The sequence below is a fragment of the Cygnus olor genome, chromosome 12, assembly GCF_009769625.2.
Source record: "Cygnus olor isolate bCygOlo1 chromosome 12, bCygOlo1.pri.v2, whole genome shotgun sequence".
Lineage (NCBI taxonomy): Eukaryota > Metazoa > Chordata > Aves > Anseriformes > Anatidae > Cygnus > Cygnus olor.
The window spans coordinates 14985919-15013126 of NC_049180.1; the positions used below are offsets into that span (position 1 = coordinate 14985919).

At 40.7% G+C, this 27208-nt stretch overlaps 1 protein-coding gene across 1 annotated transcript in view; it reads right to left on the reverse strand.

Moving 5' to 3' along the window:
• MMP2 (matrix metallopeptidase 2) overlaps positions 1–26893 on the reverse strand; it is a 36170-nt gene extending 9277 nt beyond the window's left edge. The window contains exons 1-9 of the mRNA XM_040571075.1: positions 26429–26893; positions 21663–21889; positions 19440–19588; positions 17211–17339; positions 15432–15605; positions 9549–9722; positions 6607–6780; positions 5323–5478; positions 3705–3858 (exon numbers count right to left, since the gene is read on the reverse strand). Coding sequence (XP_040427009.1) covers positions 3705–3858; positions 5323–5478; positions 6607–6780; positions 9549–9722; positions 15432–15605; positions 17211–17339; positions 19440–19588; positions 21663–21889; positions 26429–26572 — 1481 coding nt within the window. The 5' untranslated portion in view covers positions 26573–26893. The remainder of the gene's footprint in view (positions 1–3704; positions 3859–5322; positions 5479–6606; positions 6781–9548; positions 9723–15431; positions 15606–17210; positions 17340–19439; positions 19589–21662; positions 21890–26428) is intronic.
• Positions 26894–27208: the final 315 nt, after the last annotated feature.

Genomic DNA, 27208 nt, shown 5'->3' on the forward strand with positions numbered 1-27208 from the left:
GGAGCTGAAATTGAATTTTGCTTTTGCCTAAAACTTGGAGCATTAGTCCTAAATTTATACAATAAATTGCTGTGTTTTTATCAATAGAAATTTGACTTGAAACAAACAACATTAGCTAGGACAAATAAAACATTTTGAAATGCATTTGCAAGTGTAATTAGCTGCTGCATACTGAATTATGATCATCTGTAGTGTTTGATATGAAGAAGAGTGCAACTGGCAAAGTGCGTCTTTTTTTCTCTTAATTAAAAATACATATTAATTTAACCTGACATATGGTACTAATAATTAAGACAGTAGATAAACTTACTCTCATTTTTAAATCTATTTTTAACATGTAAAAAAAATTTCTGAGCATATCCTATCATTTTCATTTAAAAAAGAGGCAAAGAATAGGGCAGTTAGCTAATTACTCTTATTTGTGATAGTTTTTCGGCAAACACGAAACACTGTAAAAGGTAATGATAAAATATATTTTGTGCATCTCATCTTAGACAGAAAAGCATATCTAATATGATATGAAATAGAAATCTGTGTAACAAATTTTCCCAACACTTCATTCATAACAGTATCTCCTTAAAGGAAGAAGGAAAAAAAAAGCTCCTTTGAAAAGCCAGGTTACAGGATTCTCAGTCAAGTTTGGACCTGATTCATGGCTGAGCCAGCACTAATAATTGCTATCTGCATGAATTCAAAACTTCCTGGAGTCAATGGAGACTTGAACACAGGGTGTGGGTTTTTTTTTTTTTTTTATTAAAGCCCACATTTCAAGGGACTTGTTAATATGGTGAGGTTTTCTGTGGGAAGGGAAGCTTTGTCAAAGTTTAATTTTCTTTTGTTTCTGAATTGGGTAAGAGGTATTTTTATTTCTACTCTTGTCATTGAGGAAATGGTGAAATTAATTTCGCTTTCTCATTTCACTTTGAAAACGTTAAAATGTTTTAAGTCGTTCAGGTTATATTTTAATATTAGGTTTGTAGACAGAATTCGTGCTTTTTATATTATATTTTAACATAATCAATGTCATTATTATTATTTATTATGATTATGTGCAGCTATGTAAAGGGACCAAATCAGTGGGTCGTATTTAGACACTGGTTGCTTGGAGAATCCTGTGCCCAGTGGAAAGGCTCAACTGTTGGGTGTATATTCCCTTTGATTTCTTTGGTTTGAGATGTGGTTTGTGGGGAAGAGAAAAACTTTTTTTTTAAAAGAATTCATCTATCTGACCTCCTTTTTGCTACTTGCTCCTTATGGCTGTGTAATGTGACAGTTGGATGCTAGGGTCATTTCAGTGAATCATAGAAGTCACACGACATGATAGACATTTTGCTTTTTGGATTCCAAAAGTGAGTCATAATGTTCCTTGCCTGGTATTTTGAATGCTGCAAGACTAACAGGCAAATCCGTTCCAGAGGAAAACAATTAAACAATTGTCTGCTTTTGCTGAACGTTGGGTAGAGAATGAGCCAGTTTGAACAGATTGGTTTAGTATTTGTGTAGTTCTTCGACCAACTGTAGCTGAATGTGAAATACCTCTATTTTGTTCTGATTACAAGGAACACTGAGTTGCTCTGCTGATTTAGGGACGGATTTCAAATGGTTCCTTGCTGAATCAAGCTGTATGTGGTTACCGCTTTACCAAAGCAAAAGCAAGGTGGAGGTCTGGCTGAAAATCAAGGCCCACGAGTGAGCAAAAGGACATCAGGATGCTGTGAACACTGTGGAACTTGCAAGGTTTTTTTTATCACTATAAGAATGTGTTTTTCCTTTTGAAAGCACTGAGATGAGGTAAATAATTTAGCTCTCTGACTATGCTAGCAGAAGTTTTTGCACTGTTTTTGGCAAACTTGTTAAGCCAGGGTGGTGGGGCCAGCTCTGCACTGCTTACTGGAGGGGCCCAGCACTGGTTTCTTGCGAGGCTGATCTGCTGGTACAGTGGGGCCCTTTCTGGACCAAGAGGGGGCTATTGCTAGCCATTACTAGGGATCCAGAATCTCTGGGTTGTAAGGAATCTGGGTCTGCTGCTGATGGGGCCCAGAGGAATAGTGCAGAAGGTATCCCAGGTGTCCCCATGGATGTGTTGAATGAATCCTTTTCGCGCATAGCAGTTGTAATAGAAATGGGTAACGTTAAAAATTCCCAGTTAGAAGAATATAATCCCAGTTTCTGCATTGCTGAAATACAAAGAATGCAATACAGATTGTAAACCCTCAAATCCAAACCAATCTGTCTAGGAGCAATGAGAAGGTGAATTTTAATACGTCCATCAGCTTCAGATGCTTGCCTATGCTTGTATATGCTAGGAGATGTTTTATTTGGGCACATGCATTGAATATACATGGGCCCAGTTCTTCAGTTGCTTTGGGAGAATGTTCAGAGCAACTGAGGGTAAATGATTTAAAGTTGGACATTGATTTATGGCAGGGAAGAAAGAGCTTTTGTGTCTCTTGGGCATGGTGCTGCCAAGTCTCATAGTCTTTAGGAGAAGCTGTTCAGTGCTGAGCAGCTGGGCAATAACAGGGCCCTGGCAAAGGAGCTGCAGTTGTGCAGCCACCTTGTCCTATCAGGAACACCTCTGCTCTTGCACAAGAAAAGCCTCTTGTGTCTTCTGCGTTGGGGCCTTTGCCCTCCTGCTGCCTATCCTGATCATCAGCGTCTCTGATGTGTCGTTACAGCAGCCCTGAGTTACATAATGCTGTTATTAATGAATTTTGGACTCGGCCTGTATTAAACCATTCAAAGACAAGATTTGCTGACAGATTTCCATAATTGTGTCTTTAGGAACACAGGGAAAGGACAGGCCCTCTTCAGGCCGGGCCATCGTAATACCTACACTGAAGTTTTGCTAAAACAGTCTCTGGTGGGGGAGGCATTAGAGGTTATTGCCGCTAGCTCTGGGTGGTGTGCTTCTTTTGGGGTGTGTTTTTAGAAGTTCAGATTAGAAGTTTTCCTGCAGTCAGACTTGAAACTTTCCTCCGTATTGCAGACTATGTGGAATGAAATCAGGAAGGATAGCACCTCCAGAGCTCTACTTCACCAAAAGTAATGGGGTTTCCAGTGCTGAGTTACAATCCTTGTAGTTCTTGCTACAGTCAGCATCCGGAAATATTTTATAGGGAGTGAATCCTTGTTTGGCAGGCAATAGACTGACTAATGCATCTCTTCCATTGCTAGTTTTGTGATTAATATTACAGATGCGTAAATCTCTAAGGATCTGGGGGGAGGGAGGGGTCAGATGTGGTTTGCATAAGCGTTTAGAAGTTTGGATGCTTTTCCCAGCTACTTGACCCTTTTGAGCTGGTTGCAACCATTGCGTGATTCCACAGAAGCCAGCAGAGTGTGACACCAAGGTTAATTTTGGCTCTCTAATCTGTAAAATTGGGCTGAAGATACCATGAGAACAGGCTTCTTTGTGAGGCTACTGGCATTTTGTTCTGATCTTGGCTATAACTACTACCAGCCCAGTTGCTGTCATAGCATGTTGGCATGAGCAATCCCAGGGTAGGCAGAAGCCAGAAATCAGAAACCACCACAATTTGCCGTTTCTTTCCCCTAGGAGCTGATTAGGACATGTTGCTATCCCTGAGCATACAGAAGAAAAGGCAGAGGTTGTGCCTGATGATAACTTTCTAGATTTTGCCAAATAGGTTTGACAGATTCCTCCACTTGAGGTGCATCAGTAAACAATGTATCTCACTTACCTGTCTTTGAAGAAAAATGTTTCTCCTCTAATTTGTGCGACTCCATCAAACACAATGTCATGCTTGCACAGCTCTGGAGTGACAGGTCCAAGGGTAGGACGTGGTCCTGGCCCTGGCCCTGGCCCTGGTCCGGGTTCGACATCGGTGGATACTTCTGTAATGGTGAACAGAGATAGCCTGTTACACTGAAAGGCAGCGCTGGGTGGGTAACACATGAAGTCACATAATTTCTAGAAGGGGAATGATTCTGAGGTGGTGCTCAAAGGGGGAAAAAACTTCTAATATTAAAAGTCTAATAAAAGAAGGGTGGTTGCAGGTTATGAAGATGAATGTAGAACAATTTGTACGTGGCCTCTGTGTCTTTATCACTAATCAAAATGTGTTCTTTAGAACGTGCTCTTTGCCATCAGGTTTATTTTATTTTTTTTCTATTTTTTTGGCTGTGAAGAGGCATTTGACTTTTTCTTAGACATCAGGCTGATTTGCTTCACTAAACACAATGTGCATATAGGGGGTTTGAGATGATAGGAATGGAAGAAAACAAAGTTTTTTTTTTTTCCAAACAATTGTATCATATAGAAAGCCATTTGTGTAAGGGTTATTTCAGTTACAAAGAAGCATGAAAGATAGTTTTGTCTTGGTTTTTGAGGTGTGACTTGAGAAAATCGGGTTAAATTCTGAACTCTCTCAGTGATATGGTGTGCAAGCTTAGGAAATTCACTTAACCTTGCCCACGTCTCAATTCCCAGTCTTAATTAAAGCACCTAAGAACAAGAGGGGAAAAAAAAAGATTTATATCTGATTTTTGATAAAAAGGTCTCTTGTGGTAATCATTTTGGTGTATTCTTATCATTTCTAAAGTCTTAAATACTGTAGGATGTAGTCACAATTAGGAAGATATCTCAGTAGAAAAGGGTGAAGTACAGAAAGAGAAATGGTATGGATTTTCCTAGGCTGCTTAATTGACTAGTGTATTTTTGCCTTCAGAAGGTGGAAAATATATAAATGGAAGGGACTTTAATCATAATTATTCCTTTGCATTTTACTAAGCGTGTCTGTGGAGAAAGTAATGAATTTTAAAGATGTACTAGCATAAAAACACTTTCTTCTCCAGGAGCTTGCCAAATGCGTTTATATACAGCTATCATCTTCCACACATTATCTGCAAATGTTATCGTGCCTGTACAACCTGAATAGTGGGAAGTCCATGGGAACTCTTTTCCAGCTGGGACGGGAAGCAAACCCCTTCCCCTCCTACAGACAGTTGCAATCTGGGAAGCTCAGGGTGATGTAGACAAAACCACCCCCATCGGGTATTTCAGGCTAGAGAAAAGCACAATATTTCATTGTCCTAGTAGAGGCAAGAGGAACTGGAATCTACAAGTTGGGTGTATTTATCAGGGGAGCTTTGAGGCTAGTTCAGTAAATTTGGTGACTCGTTATCCTTAAACTGTGATACTTGCTTGGAGTAGGAGGCCTGGTAATAACGTGAAACAACAGGATGTCCGTGGCATTCGTGATACTGGGCAGTATGAAATCCCCTGCAAGTTCTGAGTCCCCAAACTCAACCTGCGCTGCATGCTCTTCTGCTGAATTCTGCTGATGAGGAAGGCCTTACCGTATAGCTCCTGGATCCCCTTAATGTCGTCCTGAGAAAGTCGGAAGTTCTTGGTGTAGGTGTAGATGGGGGCCATGAGAGCTCCTGGGTCCTCAGAGTGCTCCAGTCCCATAGCATGGCCAAATTCATGTGCAGCGACCAAGAAGAGGCTGTATCCTGAGTAACATAGTGAGTTAGTATCAGCTGCTGTGTGTCAAAAATGTACCGCACAGGTTAGTCATGGTCTTATTTTCCTTGCTAGCCAGGAAAATCTCCTAATCATAAACACAGTAATTAGTAATTACAGCCTCTAATTATGTATGTCATAGATACATTGAGAAATATTCCAGTGGAGAGTCTAAAACCTCTGCTGTAGCTGATGTTCGCTACAGCCTCACTTGTGACTTTGTCTTAGTACTGTGAACAAAGGAAGTGTATCAAATCATAGATTTTTCTTTAAGCACAGAAGAATTAAACTTGCAATCTAGATCTCAAATCTTTTTCTATCCTGAAATGGTACTGAAATGTTTAACAGATCTGTATACCTCTGTCTCTGAACAAAGCCTGAATCAGCACTGTTGTACCAAATGCTAAGTTAAAAAAATCTTTTATCATAGGATGGCTTTTAATCAATTATGTCCAAACAGTCTCTGAAATGTGGCATTTATTTTCCTCCTAAAGAGAAAGGGAAAATATTCAGAAGCCTGAACCTAGCACTTTTTTGTAGATGTATAAAATGCCTTTTGCTTTATTTAAGTTTATCCATGTTACAAATAAAGGCAAATATTAATGAAAATAACTTTAAATACTGGTATTCACCATACAGACATAACATAAAGCTCCCTCCTTTTTTCTCTTTTTTAAACATTTTTCTTCATCTCTAGCAATATCTGTCACAAGTGTGTTCATTTTTTACATTTAGCATTTGTTCCTAGTTTGTCCAATGTCATTCTCGTTCTTGCATAACTAGAGAAGTACTATAGTCCTTGTGGAGTTTGGATTTGGAGGGAAAAATTGGTCATGAAAGAAACACTTTTACAATTATTTAAAAAAAATGGGTTTGGCTATATTTTGGAAATATACTTCCACTGCAGTTTTAGGGAAACTTAATGTTTCAGGCAGATGAGCCTTGGGATGACTTGTTAAGGTTTTCCTCCCATTTGAATGTAGGAGTTTCACTCAGATACTGGGTGGGGGAGAAGTACCATAAACAGAAAGGAGTGATAGGTATGAGAATAACATTGTCAGGAGTATGGTGCCATCAGTGGGCTGTTTCCATTGCATGGCTCTGACAAGTGGAGTTACCTTGATCGGGACAGAAGCCCCACTTGCGGTCGTCGTCGTAGCTGCTGGTAGAAGCACACCACAGCTTGCCATCGTTGCGACCTGCGCTGGTACAGGAGTCGTACTTGTTCCCAAGGAAGATGAAGGGGAATACACAAGGGGCTCCCTCTGAATTTCCACCAACTGTTGACATGGCTGTGGAAAATGATAGTAAAACACATTGAGAAGGGAATCCCTTTTGTAGGATTAAGCTGATGCACCTTCTCCTAAGCTACACGTGAAAAAGAGAGAAAATTTGCAATCTTGTTAACTAACGAGTATGATTAAAACTAATATTGAAGAACAAAATCCTTTGACACAGAAAAGAGAGCTAGCTATGGCTATTGCAATGAACTTGCCTTTAGTTTTGGTGGCAAAGAGAACAAGCCCTGGACCCGGGTGCATAGCTTAGAGAAAGAAGCAGTTAGTGGTGTTTTGTGGAAGAGAATTGCACAGTGAGTACTTCTGTGGGGTCACTTTGGTAATGCCTTTCCTCATGATGCTTTAAAGTGTTTCAGGAAGGTCTGTGGTAGGTTTAGTGTCACGAAGGTTAAAGGGCTACTGAGTATCAACTGGTTGGTAGTTGTCAAGGGACCTGGGAGTATTGGTTGGTAGTTGGCTGAATATGAGCCAGCAGTGTGCTCAGGTGGCCAAGAAGGCCAACGGCATCCTGGCTTGTATAAGAAATAGTGTGGCCAGCAGGGCTAGGGAAGTGATTGTCCCCCTGTACTCGGCTCTGGTGAGGCCGCACCTCGAGTATTGTGTTCAGTTTTGGGCCCCTCGCTACAAGAAGGACATTGAGGTGCTCGAGTGAGTCCAGAGAAGGGCAACGAAGCTGGTGAGGGGTCTGGAGAACAAGTCTTACAAGGAGTGGCTGAGGGAGCTGGGGTTGTTCAGCCTGGAGAAGAGAAGGCTCAGGGGCGACTTTATCGCTCTCTACAGGTGCCTTAAAGGAGGCTGTAGTGAGGTGAGGGTTGGTCTATTCTCCCACGTGTCTGGTGACAGGACAAGGGGGAATGAGCTAAAGTTGCACCAGGGGAGGTTTAGGTTGGATATTAGGAAGAACTTCTTTACTGAAAGGGTTGTTAGGCATTGGAATGGGCTGCCCAGGGAAGTGGTTGAGTCACCATCCCTGGAGGTCTTTAAGAGACGTTTAGATGTAGAGCTTAGTGATATGGTTTAGTGGAGGTCTTGTTAGTGTTAGGTCAGAGGTTGGACTGGGTGATCTTGGAGGTCTCTTCCAACCTAGATGATTCTGTGATTCTGTCCCACTTGAAGTACAAGCTTTCAGGGAAAAAAGTGTTCTGAAGAGTAGTCAAAATGTCATAAATTCCTAATAAACTGAGGAACTGCTTTATGTTGACAGCAGGGTGCAGTTTGAAAGCATATGATTTCAAACGTTCTCTCATGGAATAGTTATAAAATGGGGGTGGCTTTTTTTCTTTTCTTTTGACAATACTAATGCAAAAAGTTGCAAGACTTTCCCGCAACTGCTTTCTCAGCTGTATAGTATATGGCAGTAATATATAGGAAAAAACACTTGTGTATGTGCACATACAAATATTTTCTAGAGGGAAGAGCTTAAAACTAAACCAAAAATTACATGTTCAGGTAGGTATCACAAAAAATATGAAAAGAATATCAAATTCAATTAATTAATTAAATAGGAATACTACCTAGAAATTACAATTACATAGGAATTACTTAGGAATTACAATTCCTTTCAAATTATGGTCTGTCTTCTTAGAAGGTACAGAAGAGCAGCACAAAGATAAAGCTGGTTGTCTCCCCGATTATTTATTATTACTTATTGATAATTATTAATTAATAAATCAGAAAATAATGAGCACAGCTGCCTTAAGCAATAATCTTTGATACTGGGGGAAAAAAAACTTAAACCATTTTATTGTTCCAGTAATAGAGACTCTATTATCTAGGAGTTCTGCTGTATTGATTCCAGATATATTGGTTCTTCTGCTTGTTGGACCATTCTTTAGATTTCTACCTTCCTAACTACGTAGCAAGTTATATTGAATTTGATCCTTTATATTTCTATTTTTTAAATCATCTGTAAGGTAAAATTAAAGGGTTAAACCTGGATGTCAGGACTAACAGAAAACCAAACACTGATACAAATCCACATTTGAAATGGCTAGGCTATTTTCAAAAGACTTGAAATACAGGGTGCATCTGTGTGCTCTCAGCTGGCCTTTGTGCCAGCGGTGGGCTGAAGTTTATGGTCTGTCATGCATGAACGTAGCTGTGCCTTGCCTCTGGTAAAAGGCTGAGATTTTAGAACTGCAGCAGCTAAATAGCTATGACTATAGCCTATATCCTAAATCGAACACCTGCCAAGCTATAAATTATTTTTGTTCTTCTATGTAATAAAATTCAAGTTTCAAAATATCAAAAATTGTGAAGAAAGCAGATATTTATTTTCCTGGGTAAACCATTTCCCTTAGTTTTACTGAGCTGCTAAGAAGATCTATTAGCTGGAGCTTACCATACTAAACAGGATTACCTTTTTTTCCAGTGTAAATGTGAAGTGTTAGTTATTGACAGGTATAAGCTAAAATATCAGTCATGCTTTCTTCTGTCACGTGAGACTTCTCTTCCAGGGCCACTAACAAATTGTAGACTACTCAATTAACATTTATCCCTATGGTTCAAGGACTTCCGTGTATCCCTTGTAAGTCTGGTGTAGTACTGTATGCTACATGCAGTATCCTTTAAATAGATTGCTTGTCTTAGTTACTTCCTTGGCCACCAATGGGGAAACTGTGCTTTACTCATTGACCTTTACATGCTGTGGTGTATGTGTAAAAAAAAAAAAAAAAAAAAACACAAAACAAAAAAAACACTTCAATTTTCATTACTTAAACCAATGACAAATGAGACTGTTACACAAACAACGTTCCCCTTACCAGTCTCTGGACAGAACCCATATTTCTTATCTCTATCATAGTCTTCAGTGGTTCCACACCATCGGTATCCATCTGTCCTGCCTTCTGTTGTACACTGGTCATAGGACTGGCCTTGAAATTTAAAGGGAAATTTGCACGGTTGTCCATCGCCGTTGCCACCCATCGTAAAAAGTGCTGTTGGGAAACCAAAAGGGGAAAACGTCAATGCCCAATGCTTGATATCCACAGGGAATCATAATGCGCTAGTGGTGACGTGTGAAGGTCTTGACAGTGATTAGTTATGCGTTGTGTGCAGTGCTTTTCACTTAAAACCTGTATTTTACACCAAAAAGGAAATGCTTTGACAAGAAGACAAGGGCTGTGCAGTCTCTCAAGTAGGGGAATGAAGAGCACAAAGGAACGCCTCGCTATAAGTGAACTGGGAATGAAGAAAATCTAAGCTGCTGGCATGTTAGCTAGGATAGTAAACATCGTACAGAACCGTGGACAGGCTAGACTGGTTTTCCTAATTGTCATGTGCTTAAGTTTTCTGCTTCTTTAAGATGCTGGCTTATGGCAGAGTTAGCCAGATGATATATCCTGGAGGCATTTCCCGTAGGCTTTCCTTCTCACTTCCAGAGTCTGTGCAGCTGGGCTCAGGCGCTCCCTAGATAAGCAAGACAGGAAGAACAGGAGTCCTGTGACCAAGCTGAACGCTGGGGGCTCCTCCTGCCTTTTGCTTTGTCAGGGGTCCCCAGTGTAGCTGAAGCAGCCATAGGTCTTCTAGGGGCTGTTTATTGTTTGTGCGCATACCCAGACAGGTCCAGAGGGCTCACCCTTGAGAATCACAATTCTCTCATGCGGGTGAAGAAGGATAGGTTAGACTGAGCTAAGAGTTCTGGGACCTGTTTTGGGATTTTAGTAAATTCTCTGGAATATCCAGTGGAAGACAGATATAATCTTGTATTTTTTTTTTTATAAAAAAGAAAAGGAAGTCCAAATGGAATTATGTGAAAATGCAGATGTCCCAGAGCATCTGACGTCTTTGGAATCTGCCTGTCTCTTCTCCTGGCCACTTCTGCAGGAATCCTCAGTGTCTGTGAGTGCCACATGCTGGTGGGAGGAAGCCCTCAGGGCAACAAAATGGGTCAGGCCCTGCACTGAACTGAGACCAAAAAAAATCCTCCATACAGCCATATGCTAATTCTCCTTGAGATTTAAGAACAGCACCCTGAAAAGAAACAACTCTGTGTGAATTCCCAGTATAAAGAGCACATAACGTGTCCTTTTTAAGATGCCCAGGGGGTCACCTCTCTCATTCCCCCAGTTTAAATCCAAAGCTAAAACCCAAACACATATGCAGGAAGGCTTGCTAATTTATTTATAACTTTGCTGTTATCATTTCTGATGACCAAAAAGCTCTTGTAGCCCCAGTGCCTTTGTGTAGGTTTTGAGCGTTTTTGTCTTTGCTTAGTCTGATGCACTGCTTGGAAGAGACATTGTTTATGAACATGCTTCACTTTTTAGAGTAGGGATAAATAAAAAGTCAAGACCTTTCCTGGCTGAAGGGCAACTGAGAATGGTTCTGATGATGGGATATTGTGACATGAGTGATTGATTCATTTTGCCTTTTCCACTTAAATCAGTAATTGGCCACTGCATCAGGGGCATGAACCAGTAGGTTACTGAAATAAGTTCCAGTCCCAGTACGGAGAGGACTTGGACCCTGCAGGCCTGGCTCATACGGGTGAGTTTGCAATTCTGATCCTGCCAAGCTCTGTATCCTGCATCCTTCACGTGGAAGCAGCCACAGAGGTCCTGTCTCTAGGCAAAAGGTGCTATCGATGTAACTGCAACACACACTGTGTCTTTCCCAAAGAACAAGCTGCAAATGTTTGTATTTTTCTTATATTCTGTTACAAGTTAGGGAACATACTAACTAGGATTGTGTTTATACTGATTGGAAAAATGCATTTTTTTTTAAATGATAGATTTGGAAAGCAAAATTAAGCTGAGTTGTTTAGATGACTCATTTACCACATGAGCTGCTTCCAGCTCGAGACCTGGCATGCTCTGTATTTTAATGGCTTATTTTTTTTTAGAACTGGTTTAAACATGGCTCAGTTGCAGAGACCATATAGAAAGTCAGTCTTGTACTGCTTTGCAAGGAGTCCTTCTGAGTCACAGTCAGAAGACAACTTTTAATTATGCTTGAGGTAACGTCATGTGATGGTAACCTCAGTGGTTTAAGATTGCAAAGACACCCCCCTGCTCCCCGATTAACTGGAAGAGGCTTTGCTTTAATGTAAACGAAAATTAAGGAGATGAGATCAGTTTCCCCCAAAACATTACAAAAGGTTTAGTGACGTGTAAGATCTTAAAAGGGCCTGACTCTTGTTCTGCATCATGCCAAGTTCAACTATTTAAGAATTAGTAAAGTTCTACAGCCGTGACAGCAGATTCAGACTGGACACTGCTAATCCATGAGCTGCACTGGTGGTTCTTCCCAGAAAAATCAGCCTCCTGTGATGCAAGGAAACCTCAGGCTGGAAGGCTGCTCAAAACCCCGTGGCACAGACCCAAGGTGGAGGTAGCTGCAGCTCTGTGAGGTGAGGGCTCTGCCTGGGAGAGCAGGCAAGCAGCAGTGCCAGCCTGCGAGATCGGTGTCCAGTGCAAGGGAGGTATTTGGGCTACAGGGCTTGCAGAGGAAACATCTTTTTCTGTTGCTCCTATTCAGGACACTGCCTGGGTTTCTGAGTTGGTCTGACACAGCCTACTGCCTTGAATCAAGATCTTGGTGTGAAAGATGGCAGAACAGGGAAAACCAAGCTGGGTTAAACCCCAGCCACCTCTCTGTGATGTGTGACCAGCTGGTTAGGGTGGGCGTCTTTCCTTGATGGTGGATGTCGTGGAGTTAGGCAGTTAGCAGCGATGGTAGGTGTCGGAGGACTGCCTGGTGCAGTACCACAGCCCTAAGGAAAATGTTTCCGAATGCGCAGTGTGGCGTATTGGGAAGAACTGAAACTGACTTTGGTGAATTAACAGGCGGAGGAACAAACACCGACAACTAGGAATGTTGCCCCCAACTTAGGCTATATGATGTAAATCCTTCCCTATCTGAATTTATTAGCAGGGGTTAGCAAATGGAGTCTTGGAATAATGAGTGAACAATGCTGCTCTGAATTTAATAAGAAACATCTGTGCATAACTAACTGCTCAAGGATCTTGCAAAACAATTACATCAGAAACAAAAGGCTGAAACCCTTCTGTTCCGTTTCAGAAACCTTGACACAAGCATTTCCAGGAACACCAATTTCTTGAACCAACTCTTACTGAGAGTGCTTCACTGCTCACATTTTCTGTCTCATACGGTTCTAGGATTTTACAAAGGTATCAGTCATGGCATGTGAATGTCTGTTTGTCCAGCTACCTATAATCTGGGCTTCATTCCTACAATATCTGAGGAATGAAGATACAATTTCATGTGTTTTAAAAGAATAAACCCACTTTTGCGCTTTTCCAGCTGGAAGGATTAACTATGAGAGGGAAGAGTTGAGGAAATGTGGGGAACAAAGGAGATGACAAAGTTTGAGGAAAGAACGATTCTGTGGTTGTGTGCGTGCATGCAGTTTACTCAAGTAAATGTTAGGCTAAGGAGGCTGGTTCTGAAAGGGATGTAGCTAATTATATATATATATTTTGATTAACTGAAATCTGTTAAAAGTTCATACCCCTGCTTGTTTACCTGCTATAGTCATAAATAGCTGTTATCTAGAGCTGGGATCTACCACGGTGTGACACATAATGAGCAATTAGGTTTTTGGAAATTAAAAAAAAATACTTTTTTTTAAAATCATAGTAGGGCTAGAAGACTGATTATATTCCACAACAGATTTTCTTTGCAAACTGCTGCCATGCTAATACAGAAAAACTTACATCGGAAAGCGTACAATCCTGAAACTGAACTTGAGAAATTCCCCATCTGTTTAGTGTTTGGCTACGACACTAAACCAGAGATAGCAAAGAACTTTTGAAGACAGGGTATGCGAACTTTTTCTACACGTGCATATTTGTGATCTGTAAAAAAAATGTGTACTTAACTGACACATGCATATTAACACACACACGTATTTCTACAGTATTTGCTGAGGCTTCCTGGGATGTGTCAGGCTGTGCTTGTGCATTCTTGCCCTGGCAAAACCCTGACCATGTCTCATTTTGATATCTTTGCATTTTAAGCATCACTAACTGTCTTTAAGCAATCTGCATTCTCTTTCCTCCTACTTCATGTAGCCATAACATTATAAATAAGTTTAGCGCTGTTATTCCAACCAGGATTATCACGAGTCTAACAGAAGTTCCACTGTTCTCTGTTTTGATGTCTTTCATAGCTCTGCTATTACTTGCTATGCCCTAGCAGTAGCAGGCAGGAGTTCTAGTGATGCTGTGGGACCATTGCTAAGGACGTCAGGTAACAGGAGTGATGAAACACTGTCTGCTGCCAAAAGCTGGTAGCAACTGGTTGTGTACAAAGGGCAAAAATGGATGTGGGAAACTGCAGTATGGGGAGTGTACAGCAATGCAGGTGCCAGCACTTGAGCTGGCAATCAGGAGATGGCACAAATGGTTAAAAGCCCCTTCACTTCTCTGCTCTTCTCTCTTCTGATAAGTCAGCACTGCAGCTACAGCCAGTTATACTTCATTGCTTCTCTAAAGTTTCCCTGCCGTGTGCTATACAGAAGATCAAATTAATGCTTGCACAGTAATGAATTAGCTGAAATCTTACATCCAGTAGGTTCATCAAGAGTTTCAAGTGTATGAATACACTCCTGATGCTTAGCAGGAAACACGTTATCATATAATTTCATTTTAAAGATAATGATATTATGTGTATTTTATATAAAGTTATGTCTGCGTGACAGCACTATACAAATTGTATAATCTGCAAATGAGTGTTTCCTAAAAGTCCAATTACAAAATAAATTGCTTGTAAAGCCAAGGATTCTGTTCAGATTTCAAAAAGCTAGAAATTCAGTATGATTTTAGCAGTCTTAGAACCGCTTTTGTACAGATGCTGATACAGAGGTAGGATTTCTGAAATACAGTGTTCCTGTACCTAAAGTGAGCGACTGGAGCTGCTTCATGGGTAAGAGTCCTAAGGCAGGCATTGAAACAAAACCCTAAACTCAAAACGTGAGTGCTCTCCTAGCTAGCAATTTGCAGTGCACCAATTTATTAATGACTTCTTACCAGCATTGACATCCACTTGCAATTCAATCATTTTCATTTTGAAAAGCAGTCAAAGGACGTTTAAAGGGTTGTTGTGACACTAACGGTGTCACGTTGCACAAAGAGGGCTCCCAGACTCAGGTGGCCTGGGCTAGCAGTTGCTAAAACTGGTCACTTGGTACATGAGGTTACAGAGACTTGGCTTAATGGGGTTCCTCCTGAACTGTCAGGCTTTATCAGTTGCTGCTCTTGAAGGAGATGCCATTGCAATTGTTAGTGGAATGGCTTGTGATCTGGGGAGAGATTTCAGTCCTTTACTGTGCTTTCTCTCTGAATTTGGCCCTATCCTTATTCTAAAATGTGGTTGGTTGTTCCTGGGTTGTGAAACTGAACCTTTGTATCCCTGATGTATAAGGGGGGCCTGTGTGCTTCAGGCATGTCTTCAGTGTGTCCTTGTTTTTAAGGAGAGGAGTGGGCCTTGGGTCATTGTCAGTTACAAATTCTTTTACGCTGAGGAATTCTTTAGGGAGTGTTAAAGTGGAGATATTAAAGACCAATAAATCTAAATCTACCAGAAAGGAACTGGGAAAAGTACAGAGAGAACGGATAGACAAAAAAAGTAGGGACTGACCTATCAAGGAGCAAAACATTTGAAAAAAAAAAACTTCTACTTACACTCATGGGGACAAAAGCCATATTTGCCATCTGCATCAAAGTCTTTTGTTGTGGAACACCAGAGGAACCCGTCGCTACGTCCTGCGTCTGTGCAGCTGTTGTATTCCTTACCATTGAACCAGAAGGGAAACTTGCAGTATTCACCATCTGCGTTTCCGTACTTCACTCTAACCACTGCAAAGAGAACAGATGCAATGGGGAAATTAGTCACCGACCAATATCAAAATTAGTCTCTGGACCCGTTTTTCTTTCCCTTATTATTTTTTTTTTCTGGAGAACACTGATACAGAAATGTAGTGTGGATTTCCGCTTTGAAATTCTATATGCTGTCAGTCTCTTTATTGGCAACATGATCATAGCTGAAATAAATAACTGGTAATTTTGAGAGAATTACATAGATATTACTCATGGTGAAGTGTTAGAATGAACAGGCCTTAAAATCAGCCCAGAAAAATATATATGTTGTTACTATGGCAATGCAAACTTATAAACATGCTGTTAATACATTTAGTAATTTAGTCTCTTTGGTAATGTGGTCTAAAGTGTTCAGTATAGTTTGAAAGGTTCCAGTTGAGCATGAGCTTGACTATGCCTTGTGCCTCATAAACCACTTTGGTATTTGCAATTTGACTTGAACGAGATCTGCTGCGCTGGGGGATATGGTGGTAATGCAGGCACACCCAGGTCCCGGGTTTTATTTTCATTTGTCACACATAAGCACTTTTCTTAAGACTGCAGTACTGGTGCTCTAGCATACGTTACTGTACAAATAACTTGCTTATCCGTTGCACTTCTAGTAGCAGTAACTACTTAAGCAGTATATCCACTGATACAGAAAACAGTTTCCTCCTGTTCGTTGTTGTTCTGAGGCAGGAATCCAGTCCAGTTACTACAGACACCAGTTGAGGTTCTGCTAAAGTTAAAAGAAAGCCAAACAGGAGGAGTTTGACTATTTTGGTATTAAAGTTCAATTATTTTTTCAGTGGGAGGACAGCTGAGAAAACTAGATTTTGAAATGAAAGGTAAACATGAATTTTCATTCTTATTCTAAGATTTCCAATTTATTTTACACTAAGAGAATTATAATTATTAATATATGATTGTGGTAAAGTCTAGGCAGAATAAAACAGGTTCCAAACTACTAATGCTTGGTCTTGTTTGTCTAGGTCAGGTGATGGTCTCTGGACTTCAGTTGCTTCATTGTAAGAGGCTATGGGCAGCTGCCTGCTAAGGACTCTAAGAGTTGTTCTTAATCCACTCTGCATGAGGGATTTATATTTCATTTGTTTATGACAAATACCATGAGTATATACATTCTTATTCAGGTAGATGGTTCCGTTTTTAAAGAATGGAGCCACAGTTTAAGTCATCATAAAGGGGAGGTCAGCAGAAAAGTGCTGGATAGTCTGCCTCTTACAAGTGAACAAGGTATTGCCGCTTGTGCACTGAAGCACTCAAAATCACAGTCCTGGCTTTGTAATTTTCCCACCCTTCGTTAAGGTTAGGCAGCATCAGGCCTGTTGTTAATTCAGTTTTTTCAAGGGGTAATGGTAGAGGAACAGAAAGGAACAGAAAGGGAAATCCTACAAAACAGTCAGGAATTACATAAGCATTTTGTACAGAACAATTTAAATTGCATGAATTAATTTTCATTTGTAGGAATACTTTCCCCTAACATTTATTGACACGTCAGTGAAAACATTTTAGTGCAGTGCCTGAAGCAGCGCTAAAGCAGAGCAGTCAGCAGACCATACATTCTGAAGCATTTAAGTTTGGTACCTTGCCCTTCTCCAAGAGTCCACAGTTCATCATCATCAAAATGGGAGTCTCCTCCAATTCCTGGCCCTGGTGCGAAGGCGTGAGCCAGGAGACCGTCTTTGCCATCAAACGGATAGCCATCGCCATGTTCTGCAGGAGAAAGCAGACAAAAAAAAGCAATTTCTAATGACCTCAACTCTGTCAGTGTGTATACACGAATGATGATTATCATATGAACTTTCCCATCCAAGATAGCAATAGAATATTCTAGTGAGTGGTATGGGCTGAGCTGGCAAGACTGAACCGGAAGAGAGGAAGCCAGTTCTTACAGAGAACATTAAGTGACAATCCTGTGATTGTCAGAGCATGTTGTTTTATATATCACAAGTATTGTGGAAGGGACTCAAAGACCGAGAAGAGCAGTGAAATGTAGTACATTGAATGTATGACTGCATGCACACTGTTATTTCTCAACGGAGACTAGTAGGAGCTGTAAAATAAATGTTGTGAAAGAGAGAGATTTTTCGGAGGATTTGTTTTGGTCCCCAGCACAGACTTAAAAGTAAAGGCAGACCTCTTATTGCAGGTTGCTTTTGTCTCTTACGCCTCAGACTGCTGTGTTCTTTTCTTTGCACAAGATACCAACTATTTAAGTGGGAAAGCAAATCATCTGCATGTTTCTCAGCAGTGAGCGTCTAGAAAGCTAGCTCTTATTCAGCGCCCTGCGTCCTCTGAATGAGCCTATCCCTCTTCCACATCAACCACTCCGAGACTCGGGCTGCTCACAGGGCAACAGCATTTTAAGTAGCTCTCCTGTAATTGCACTGTAGGCTTTTCTTGGAAGTACACCACATGTGGGTAAGGCAGGCTGGCAAGGGCATAACCCTGGTATTCATAGCTTTCCCACCGCAGTGACCTGTGCTTCAAAGCTGGCTGCCAGCATCTCCAGTTGCATCATTTCAGGCCTTTTGGTCTGATGGCTTGCCATTTAGCAGAAGCCCTCAATACACAGGCCTGATTCTCTGCTCTGTTACACTGATTTCATGCTGCTGTCAGCCTCTTAATACTAGTTCAGTTCATTCATTTCAGTAGGCTAGTGTGTCAGTTGTCCAGGGAGTGAGATTTTGACATGAATTTAGATACTTCACTCCCATGCTTTGCTTGAAAATGAACAACACTGGGGATGTCCCAACTCCTGTGAATCTGTAGGCAGTAAGGTGATAAGAATGAATGAATGTGGGAGAAATTCTCCCACTATTTCTGAGCCGAGTATAATCAGCAAGTACTGAAATCAGCAGGAACACTTCTGCTTTTGTAAGACTTCTTTCTTGTGAACCAAGCCAGCCTGGATGAGGATCTGAAGTTTTGGGTTCTGTACAGAATCTCTGAAGCTTTTGAGGTCAACTCATCAGTAGCTAAAGTAAAGAAAACCAACTTGAAATGGAGGCTTTTACAAAGAGCTCACTTATTCTTTGAACTGTTCACTTCACTTCCCAAGTCTACCTCCCAAGTGACCGGCTGTACAAGTATCTTCATTAGTATTAAAAATTCTATGACTGTCTGTAAGAAGCTAAAATGCCTCAGGTATACACTGAACAGTTATGTATGCTCTTTCAGAGGAAACCAAAAATAATTGAGAAGGCATGTACAACTAAAATGAATCAAGTTGCTCATCAGCTGAGCAAAAACCAGAATTTAGCTTAAGATCCATCTTTTGATATTTTCCAAGACCAAAGAATTTGTTGAAAGTCTTCAGTTTGCTATGCTAAAGAACAGAGACCAGCTATGGAGTTAAAATTGAAAGGCTCAAATCCATTTTTAAGGTCCCATACGTTAGGACCTCTGCCACTACTACTGGAAAACTGAGCGTGGAGCTACAAATGAAGGCTACGATGGCATTTCATTCTCTTCTGTGGCGGGATGCCAGCTCGCATCATCTGAAGATCTGTACCAATATTTCCCGTTTCTATTTTTGATTTGTAAACTTAAAAATAAAATGTTGCCCCTAGCAATTCTCTTTTGGAAAGATAAATATAGAATAAGGATATTGTATAAATATTTTTCTCTGACTCTCATATATGAAAGAAAAAAAGTGAAATTAGATCCTAGCCTGTGTAAGCCAAGTGCAAACTAGGACAAGGTTTGCCAGAAAGGCTCATGGGTACTACTTATTGAGGGTAAGTCATTCCAATACTAAGGATTAATGAAAGGAACAAAACCAAAAACATATGGAAAAACAGAAAAATATACCCCATCGGCCAAAATTAATCATAATGTCTGCTTCTCCATCGTGTATTCGGTTAAATCTCAGCGGTGTGACATCACTCCAGACTTGAAAGGCTCGGGCAAAGGCATCATCTACTGTCTCAGGATCCAAATCCGGAGTATAGCCTATAATCCTTTGAGGTAAAAGGAAGAGTTAAGAAACACATAAGCCTCCTCCCAGTATTTGTTGCTTACTGATCTTAATGCTGAACAGACTTAGAAACGGGTTAAGAGGTAACACTGCTCCATGTGAGGTCTGGACTTCATGCTGCTTCAGAGGCGTGTTTAGATGTGGCACTTACTATTTATTTTCCTTTGGAATCGACACAGCACCATGAATTATTTAGCCAGAGGCTGTGAAAGTTGCGTGGCATTGGCTGTGCACAAAATATTCAGGGTTTTGCATCAGTGCTGGGTTGCTGGCAAGACAACACCTCGTGTTCTTTCATTTGGTTAGATGTGAGACTTACATTTTTGTGACCTACTTAATGAGCTCGCGGGTCATGCTCTCACTTTAGACCTGAACATAGCAGCGCATCGCTGATTCATAAGATTTAGCTGCCAGAAAAAAACCTCAATATAATTCTGAAAGTCTCAAGACTGGATTGTTTTTTCTCTAATAACAAGAAAAAAGCAGCCCTTCTCCGTCACCTTTGTAGCTAGCTATGTATTGTTTTATGCCAAGTGAATATTAAGTTTCCACCAGTGCGTTGGTTACACTGGTGGTAGGATATATGGGGAAGCACGAGGTTAAAGCATGTGGGATAAAGCCCTACACCTGACTTAAAAAAAGGGAAAACTCATAAATATGTTTTTTTTTTTTAATATATATGTGCTGATTGGACTTATTAGTGCCTTGTATTACAGCCAGCTAACACCTGTGTAAAGAAAAGTTTCTAACCCTTTGCTGCTGTTGCGTGTGAGGGATGAAACTACTTTATGCATAGGGATAACATTATCAGAAGAAGCATAGCAGCCATACAGAGCTGTGAGAGCTGCCACAGGTTTTTTTAAGCATTCATTAGATGGTCGCAGAATGCAGGATATGTTGAGTCGTAACTCGTGAGGCAGCAGCACACCAGGTCACGCACCTAAGACAAATTTGCTGTTCGTTCTCTCCTGCCAAAGGTTCTGTCCTGGACCACTTGAGCCAATGGGATTTTTTTATTATGGACTTCAGTAAGAGCTATATTGGGCCATAACCCTCTACGACAAGAGTTAAAAATGAAAATATGCCGAACCTATTGCAATAGGTTTGCTTTAAATCATTTCACCTGACCTCTAACTGCTGCTCACATCTATGTGCTTGGTCCGTGAGGCAATTTTGAGGCTGCTTAGGTCCCCAAACAACTGTGTGATGGCACAGCCTTCTTTCATTGGGGCTGAAATCCCTTGCATTTGCCATAGTACAAGGTATGGAAACAGCGGATTAATTAAGCGTGGTGCTTTGCCAGGCTGTGGCAGTTGCCTGCATCTTAGCAATTAGAAATTTCTGTGTTCATAAATGGGCATTTTTAAACTCTTAGAAATAATGCACATAGTGGACACACTATTTTAATACTATGTTGCATAAGTTTTAGTGCTATATTGCCTAAGTTTTCCTGTTCCTCATGTTGTTAGATCATCTGTTTAATAACAAAAGATCTTAATTTTAAATTTAGGTAGCAATGTTTTCTCTCTTTGTTGTCTCCTACTTTTTTCTCATTGGCTGGCTACTGAAGGTGAATTTTACTTCATTGGGTTCGTGATTGTTTATTACTGTAAGCTGATCAACAAACAATGCCTGTTTTATTTTAAAGTTTATTTGATGATCTCAATTTTTATGGCTGCTGAATGCGGAGGACTTTGTCCTCCTCCACATCCTCTGCAGTCCGTAAGTCCTGTGGTCCCACCGAGCAGATGGGCAGGTAAGGTACTGCTGCTCTAGATCCCGTAGGATGCTTGCAGCAGAGCAGAGAAAACCAAAATCTCTTTAGTCCCAACCAGAACCATAAAACTGAGCTTTAGATGATTATTCCTGAACCTTTACAATTAGAAATTTCAGTGTTTGCTCAAGCATCTAGGAGTTATCCAAACACAAGGAGATCATAATTCAAGGAATCCTCTGTAGGCTGCTAAACAACTCCCCGGTTTGAAGTGCCTTGTTCGATCGCTTCTTGAAAGTGCTCTGGTTACGTATGAGCAACACCCTGCATCGTCAGGCAGTACCTGTATGTTATGTGGTTCTTTTCCCATTTTGGCTTTCTTGGAAAGAAGTTGTAATTGGCCACATCTGGGTTACCACAGCGGGGTTTCTTCATTGTCTCAATTGTATTTTGATCCAAGTCTCCTGTTTCGGGCAGCCCAAAAAATTTCTGCATTTTCTTCAAGGTATCTTTCAGTACAAATAAATTGCAGTTGTCTTTTGGGCATCCGTAGTACTTATTCAGGTATTGCTTGAAGGGGAAAAAAATTGGCACAGAACAAAGACTTTAAGATTCATAAAAGTGATAGGCAATCATTACAAATAAATACTGTGATTCCATGTTAGCTTTCCATCTGTAATGTGCAAGTTTTCTTTTCAAAATTACTATTAGTAACTGAGAGACCAGCAGAATCACCTTATTTGACACAAACCATCCTTGATCACACAACATTGCTAATTAAGCAATCATTTTCACTTTTAGCTATCACCTTTACTTAATGAATTGCTTTATTAATAAGTACAGCATAGAGCTTTAATGTAAAACTACAAAGTAAAAATGAGTTTATCTTTTTTGGTTTCTTTATGATGTATAAATCTGCTTACAGTTTTAGATTTGGTGTATTTTTTTTTCTGGAAGACTGTGGATTATTGAGAAACTTGTCAAATTAAGGTATCAATGCAATCACACAAATGAGAGCACATTAATTGAAAAGGAAAAAAACAACATTGTTTATTCAAACCATGTAGAGCTATTTGAATGTTGTGTATGTTTGGTTTTGAGTCAGCCATTGCAAAGACCTGAGGAAGAAAGGCTTTTGTAACATCTCAGTTGCCTGGACACAGTGGCCAAACAATATCTGCGTGCTTTAAAGACCATCGAGTGCTCCAGCAGATCATGGCTAGGCTGGGCCTTCTGTGCATCTGGTGCATCTGTGATGACAGATGACAACATTTTCTCTCCTTAGAAAACGGTAGTCATAAAGCATCAAAAAGGCAGCACAAGTCCATTATTTTGATCTCTTCTCCAAAATAACATCCACCCAAGTCTTCCCTAGTTCCCATTTTGATTGGCAATCACCTGATTTAGTCACCTAATTAGGAGATATAGCTCAGTTAAAAAAAAAAAAAAGAAAAAAAGAAATGACGCAAAGAGCAGGTGAGGCATCAGTTCATGCCTTTGAACGTCTGGATGCACTTTGCAGACACACCACTGTGGTTCCACTTATATGTGTTAAATCTGCCTCCTGTGATCTGCTGCCCCATCCCAGAGGGGCGGGGGGTCAGGCTGTTCCCTGGTAGCAGTTACAGTTAAGCAGCCTTATTTTTCAAATATGTGCTGATAAACCATGTATTTACATTAAACTAAACTGGAGATAGGCAGCTGTGGCCCTGAGTATCCATACGTGTTCCCCATCTTCCATGCAGTACACAAGTGAGCTCACACAAACAATTTAGGGTTTAGTAGTTTTTTCTCCTTAAATTCAGCGTTGACTGCCAGAATAACTGAACTTCTTCAGGCAGGGACCAACCCTGCAGGAATGTCTGGCAGCCTCTAGCACGTGGTGAAAGCTGCCATGAAAACATTGCCATTCCAAGTAACAGCGTGACCCCTCACACGAAGCAAACAAGAAAATTTCCACTTATATCTCCAGCAACTGTGTAAAATCCTTAATCAACTCTATTCCTAACTGGAGAATAACAGATATGGCCGAACAACAGACTGCTGGCTGCTTAGAGGTGTTGGATTCAGCGTTGGGATCCAAACTGAATTTGCGAAAACCTCTAGTTTAAGCTGCTGCCTTAGCTCGGACTGTTAGAAAGGCCAGCTCAGTCACATTGTTCAGAATAGGTACAGCTTTAGATAGTTGAATGCACATCCTCACTGAAGAGTAGATAAATGGATTCAGGTGAAGATGCTAGTTTGGGAGCATCCCGAATGATAATTGCCTACTACCATCTAATAATTTTCATTCATAGAGTCCAAACAGCTTGACTAACAATCTGGCGTTGTAGGCTTTATCCAACAGAGTAAACTTTCCCATTCTCTTCTATGTGCACAGAGATTTCAGGAATTGCAGGCTGCAGTTTGGGGTTGCTATACTCTGTGCCTAGCTCTAAAGGGAGTGCTACAGCCATGTCCAATGGCAGGTGTTCCCAAACTGGTGTGAGGGCCTCCCACACTGGTGCTGAGCAAGGCACAGAGCTCAGGGATGCTGTGGCCGGTGATGCTGCTAGACAGAAAGGTTGCCAGTAAAACTGTTCATAGGAGAGGAAGAAGCATCCTTCAAGTACTATACCCAACATATTAACTACAAATCCAAGGCAGGAAAGAAACCCAAATAGATAAGGTAAAGGTGTATTTTCCAAAAATTTATCTGAAATATCATAGGGAATTATTTTTAACCAAGAAATCCAAGAAGCTTGACAGAATGATGGCACATGTGAATCCTTGTGATGTGAATTATTTCCAAGGGAATCCTTACTTTACGTCGTTAATTAATTGACTGAATTTCACCCAGAAGATGGGGGGGTAAGACCTCTACATCAGCAAAACATAGGAAAGGATATTTGATGACTGCAGTTGGCCAGGACATGGATTTTACCAACCTTTTTGTTAAGTCCTGGAGTACCTCATTCTATCCTGCCTAGGAAATGGCTCAGAGTTTACTCAGAAAAAGGATTTAATCAAGATGTTACACCATTTCCTTCAGGACATCCTCTAGCCACCTCCTGACTAAGCACAGACTATGCTTAGTCTTTATGATTTTTATAACAACGTCTTCTGATGTGGTATTTCTCCAGTGGGGGCTGCAGCACTGGCAAGTAATGGTTTCACCATTGCTGCCAGTAAGTCTCTGTCTGCTCAGAGGTAGTGGGGCCTAGCGGCCTTATGTGCAATGCACCAAGAACATGATCAAACAGACCCATTTAGACCATCTGCTCCTATCCTGATTGTAACGTAGTTTTGATAGTTTTTTGTCTTATACTTAAGACTATGCTGTCTGCCTATGACGTACCATGACATAGCACAGACTGTACATCAGAACTGAAGTTTACTGAAGAAACAGGATGCTGCTCTTGCCATTTTAGGTTTGCAAGCATGGTATAGAATGAAAAAAATAGAAAATGAGGCATGATAAAGAATTGTATTTGGTAGGATTCTAAATAACAAGCTAACCCCCTCTCAGTTTTTCCTAAAATGGAGATTTTAGTGAAGATGAGAAATGAACATAACCAGCTGTTCTATGAGGAGAGAATCCTGAAGGAAATGTAGTGTCTGTGTAAACCACATCTTGGCCTAGGCTGCAAAATTCAGTTTCCCCAGAGTCAGCAGGGAGCTGTGGTGATCAGGAATTTTGATCCAGCCCATTAATGAAACGGGGTCCAGCTGCAACATAGCAATTTGTGTCCCGATGCTGAGTGCTGGGGCTGTGCGGGTGGAGGGGGTGAGAGAAAGGCAGCCAGTGAGCTTTACCCAGGGACACTACCAGAAAGACAAAGAAGAACTGCAGTGTTAAAGCAGCTTGTAATTTTCCTCTGAGTACACATAATAAATAGGTTGTTTGAAAGAAACAGAGATGAGGGGAGATGTGGATTGCTGTTATTGAATAAAAGCCTGACTGTGTCTAAGAAAATAGATTATTTCAGGGTGGTTAAATTACCATTAGACATGTCTGACCGCACTCTCCTCTACCACACATGCTGCCCCCCATCCTCGGCTGCCATGCTGCCAAGACAAAAGCCTGGGTGAATGTGTTTAGTTAAAGGCTCAGGAGTGCCCTTTTTGGGGCTGTTTTGTCTGTTTTTCCTAAACTTTCCATGGCAGCCCCCATCTGGAAAGTCTCTGTACCCTCCCCCAGACCTTCTTTAACCTGGCAAGCTTTCCCAGGATGTACACCAGCTCCTCAAGAAAAGTGACCAACGTTCAAGCCTCTGTATACTAAAATAAGGAGAATTTATCTCAGTCTTCCTTAATATTGAATTGTTGCTGAAGAAGAGAGATATCTATAATTTACATGCTAAAATAAGGTTAATCCATCTCAATCTCCCCTTAAATGGACTTTCCCATAATGTCACTTTTATGAAGGTCCACAGGGCTAAAATCAGGTTAGAATAAAATGCTGTAGAGTTATACCTATAATTTGCTAATGTCACCTTCAAAAATCCAAACTCCTTTTTTTTTTTTTTTTTTTGTTCCAGATTGAATTTGGAAAAGACTATTTCTTTAAATGTCTGAGTTTTTTTGTTTTTTGAAGTCAGAAGTAGTCATGATGGCTTCTGAAACTCGAGCCAGCTTTCAATTGTAATTGTCCCTTAAAGCTGTTTATGCAATGCACAGCAAACAATCTGAAAGCAGAGTCCTGAGAGCTGGGTGATGCATGCATTAAGCCCAGGTTTACATAAGTGAGTCGCAACAGCCCTCCGTTCTGTTTGATTTAAGTCAAAAATCAGACATTTCTATTTGCTTTTCTATTTTCCCCTCTTACCCTTGGAATCTGTTGATTACAGCCGTGATGATTTAATGACGTTATTTTGTACATTCTACGTTCAGACTTAAGGAAAAAAAAAAGACTTTCTTTGCTGTCTTTAAAATTTTTAAGAGAGGAAACATTACTTGGCTCTAGTTTTCCCTTCTGAAAGCTGATATCTTTGCTTGCTAGCAAGCGCTTCCAGAGACTCTAGAGAGAGAATGCTGCAGTCATTTCCTAGCCCCAGCTGAAAGAAGAAAGAAACATCTGCTTATGAAACAACAATATAAATCTGAAGCAAAGATGAAACCAACACTTACCACTGCTAGTTCTTTGTCTGTTTTTGGAGTGCTGTCTCCCGGAAACTTAATGATTGGTGACGGTGCAGCTAAAGTTTTGTTAAAAAAATACACTTGGATTAATAGGACTTTAAAAACGAAGCCAAAGACAATGTGAGTCTTCATTCTGCCTAAACTTGTGCTATCCTCTTTGGAAAAAGCTTTTTTCCCGACTGGCTGTCAGTTACTTTAGCTGCACAGTACACCAGTTGCTTATCTGCACATCTTAACTCTCTGCACCGTTTTCTCTTTTGCTTGCTCTAGCAATTCCTTTGTATGTTTAAAACATCCAGATGCGCAGTCTCAAGCTACCACAAGAGGAAGTCTGAAAACTAGTGGAAACATGAGAAAAGGCAGTTACCAGATGTGATTGCTGTGATTTTAAGGTAGCAACAGGCAGATACTTATTACTCCTGAAAGAGGCACATTTTTTCCTCATTTGCATGTATGAGAGCAGTTAGTAATGCCAGAGAGCAGCAAAAGGCAAGACCATACTTCATGTTGAAGTGTCCAATGTAAACCTTAAATTTAAAAAAAAAACAACACTAAACATTATTTTCCTGCCTAAGTATTTGCATTATTTTTAGCCTATTTTCTTGCCACAGACATCACAACCTGCCTTAGCCATATATGTGGTTACGCTCCTACCCTTCAGTAACCACTTGGATCATGTACTTCGAGGCAGCCCCTGCATGGAGCAGTGCGAGGCTTCTCGTTCCCCTCCTGCTGCATAAACCCCAGGTCTGTGTGCGTGGGGCTCAC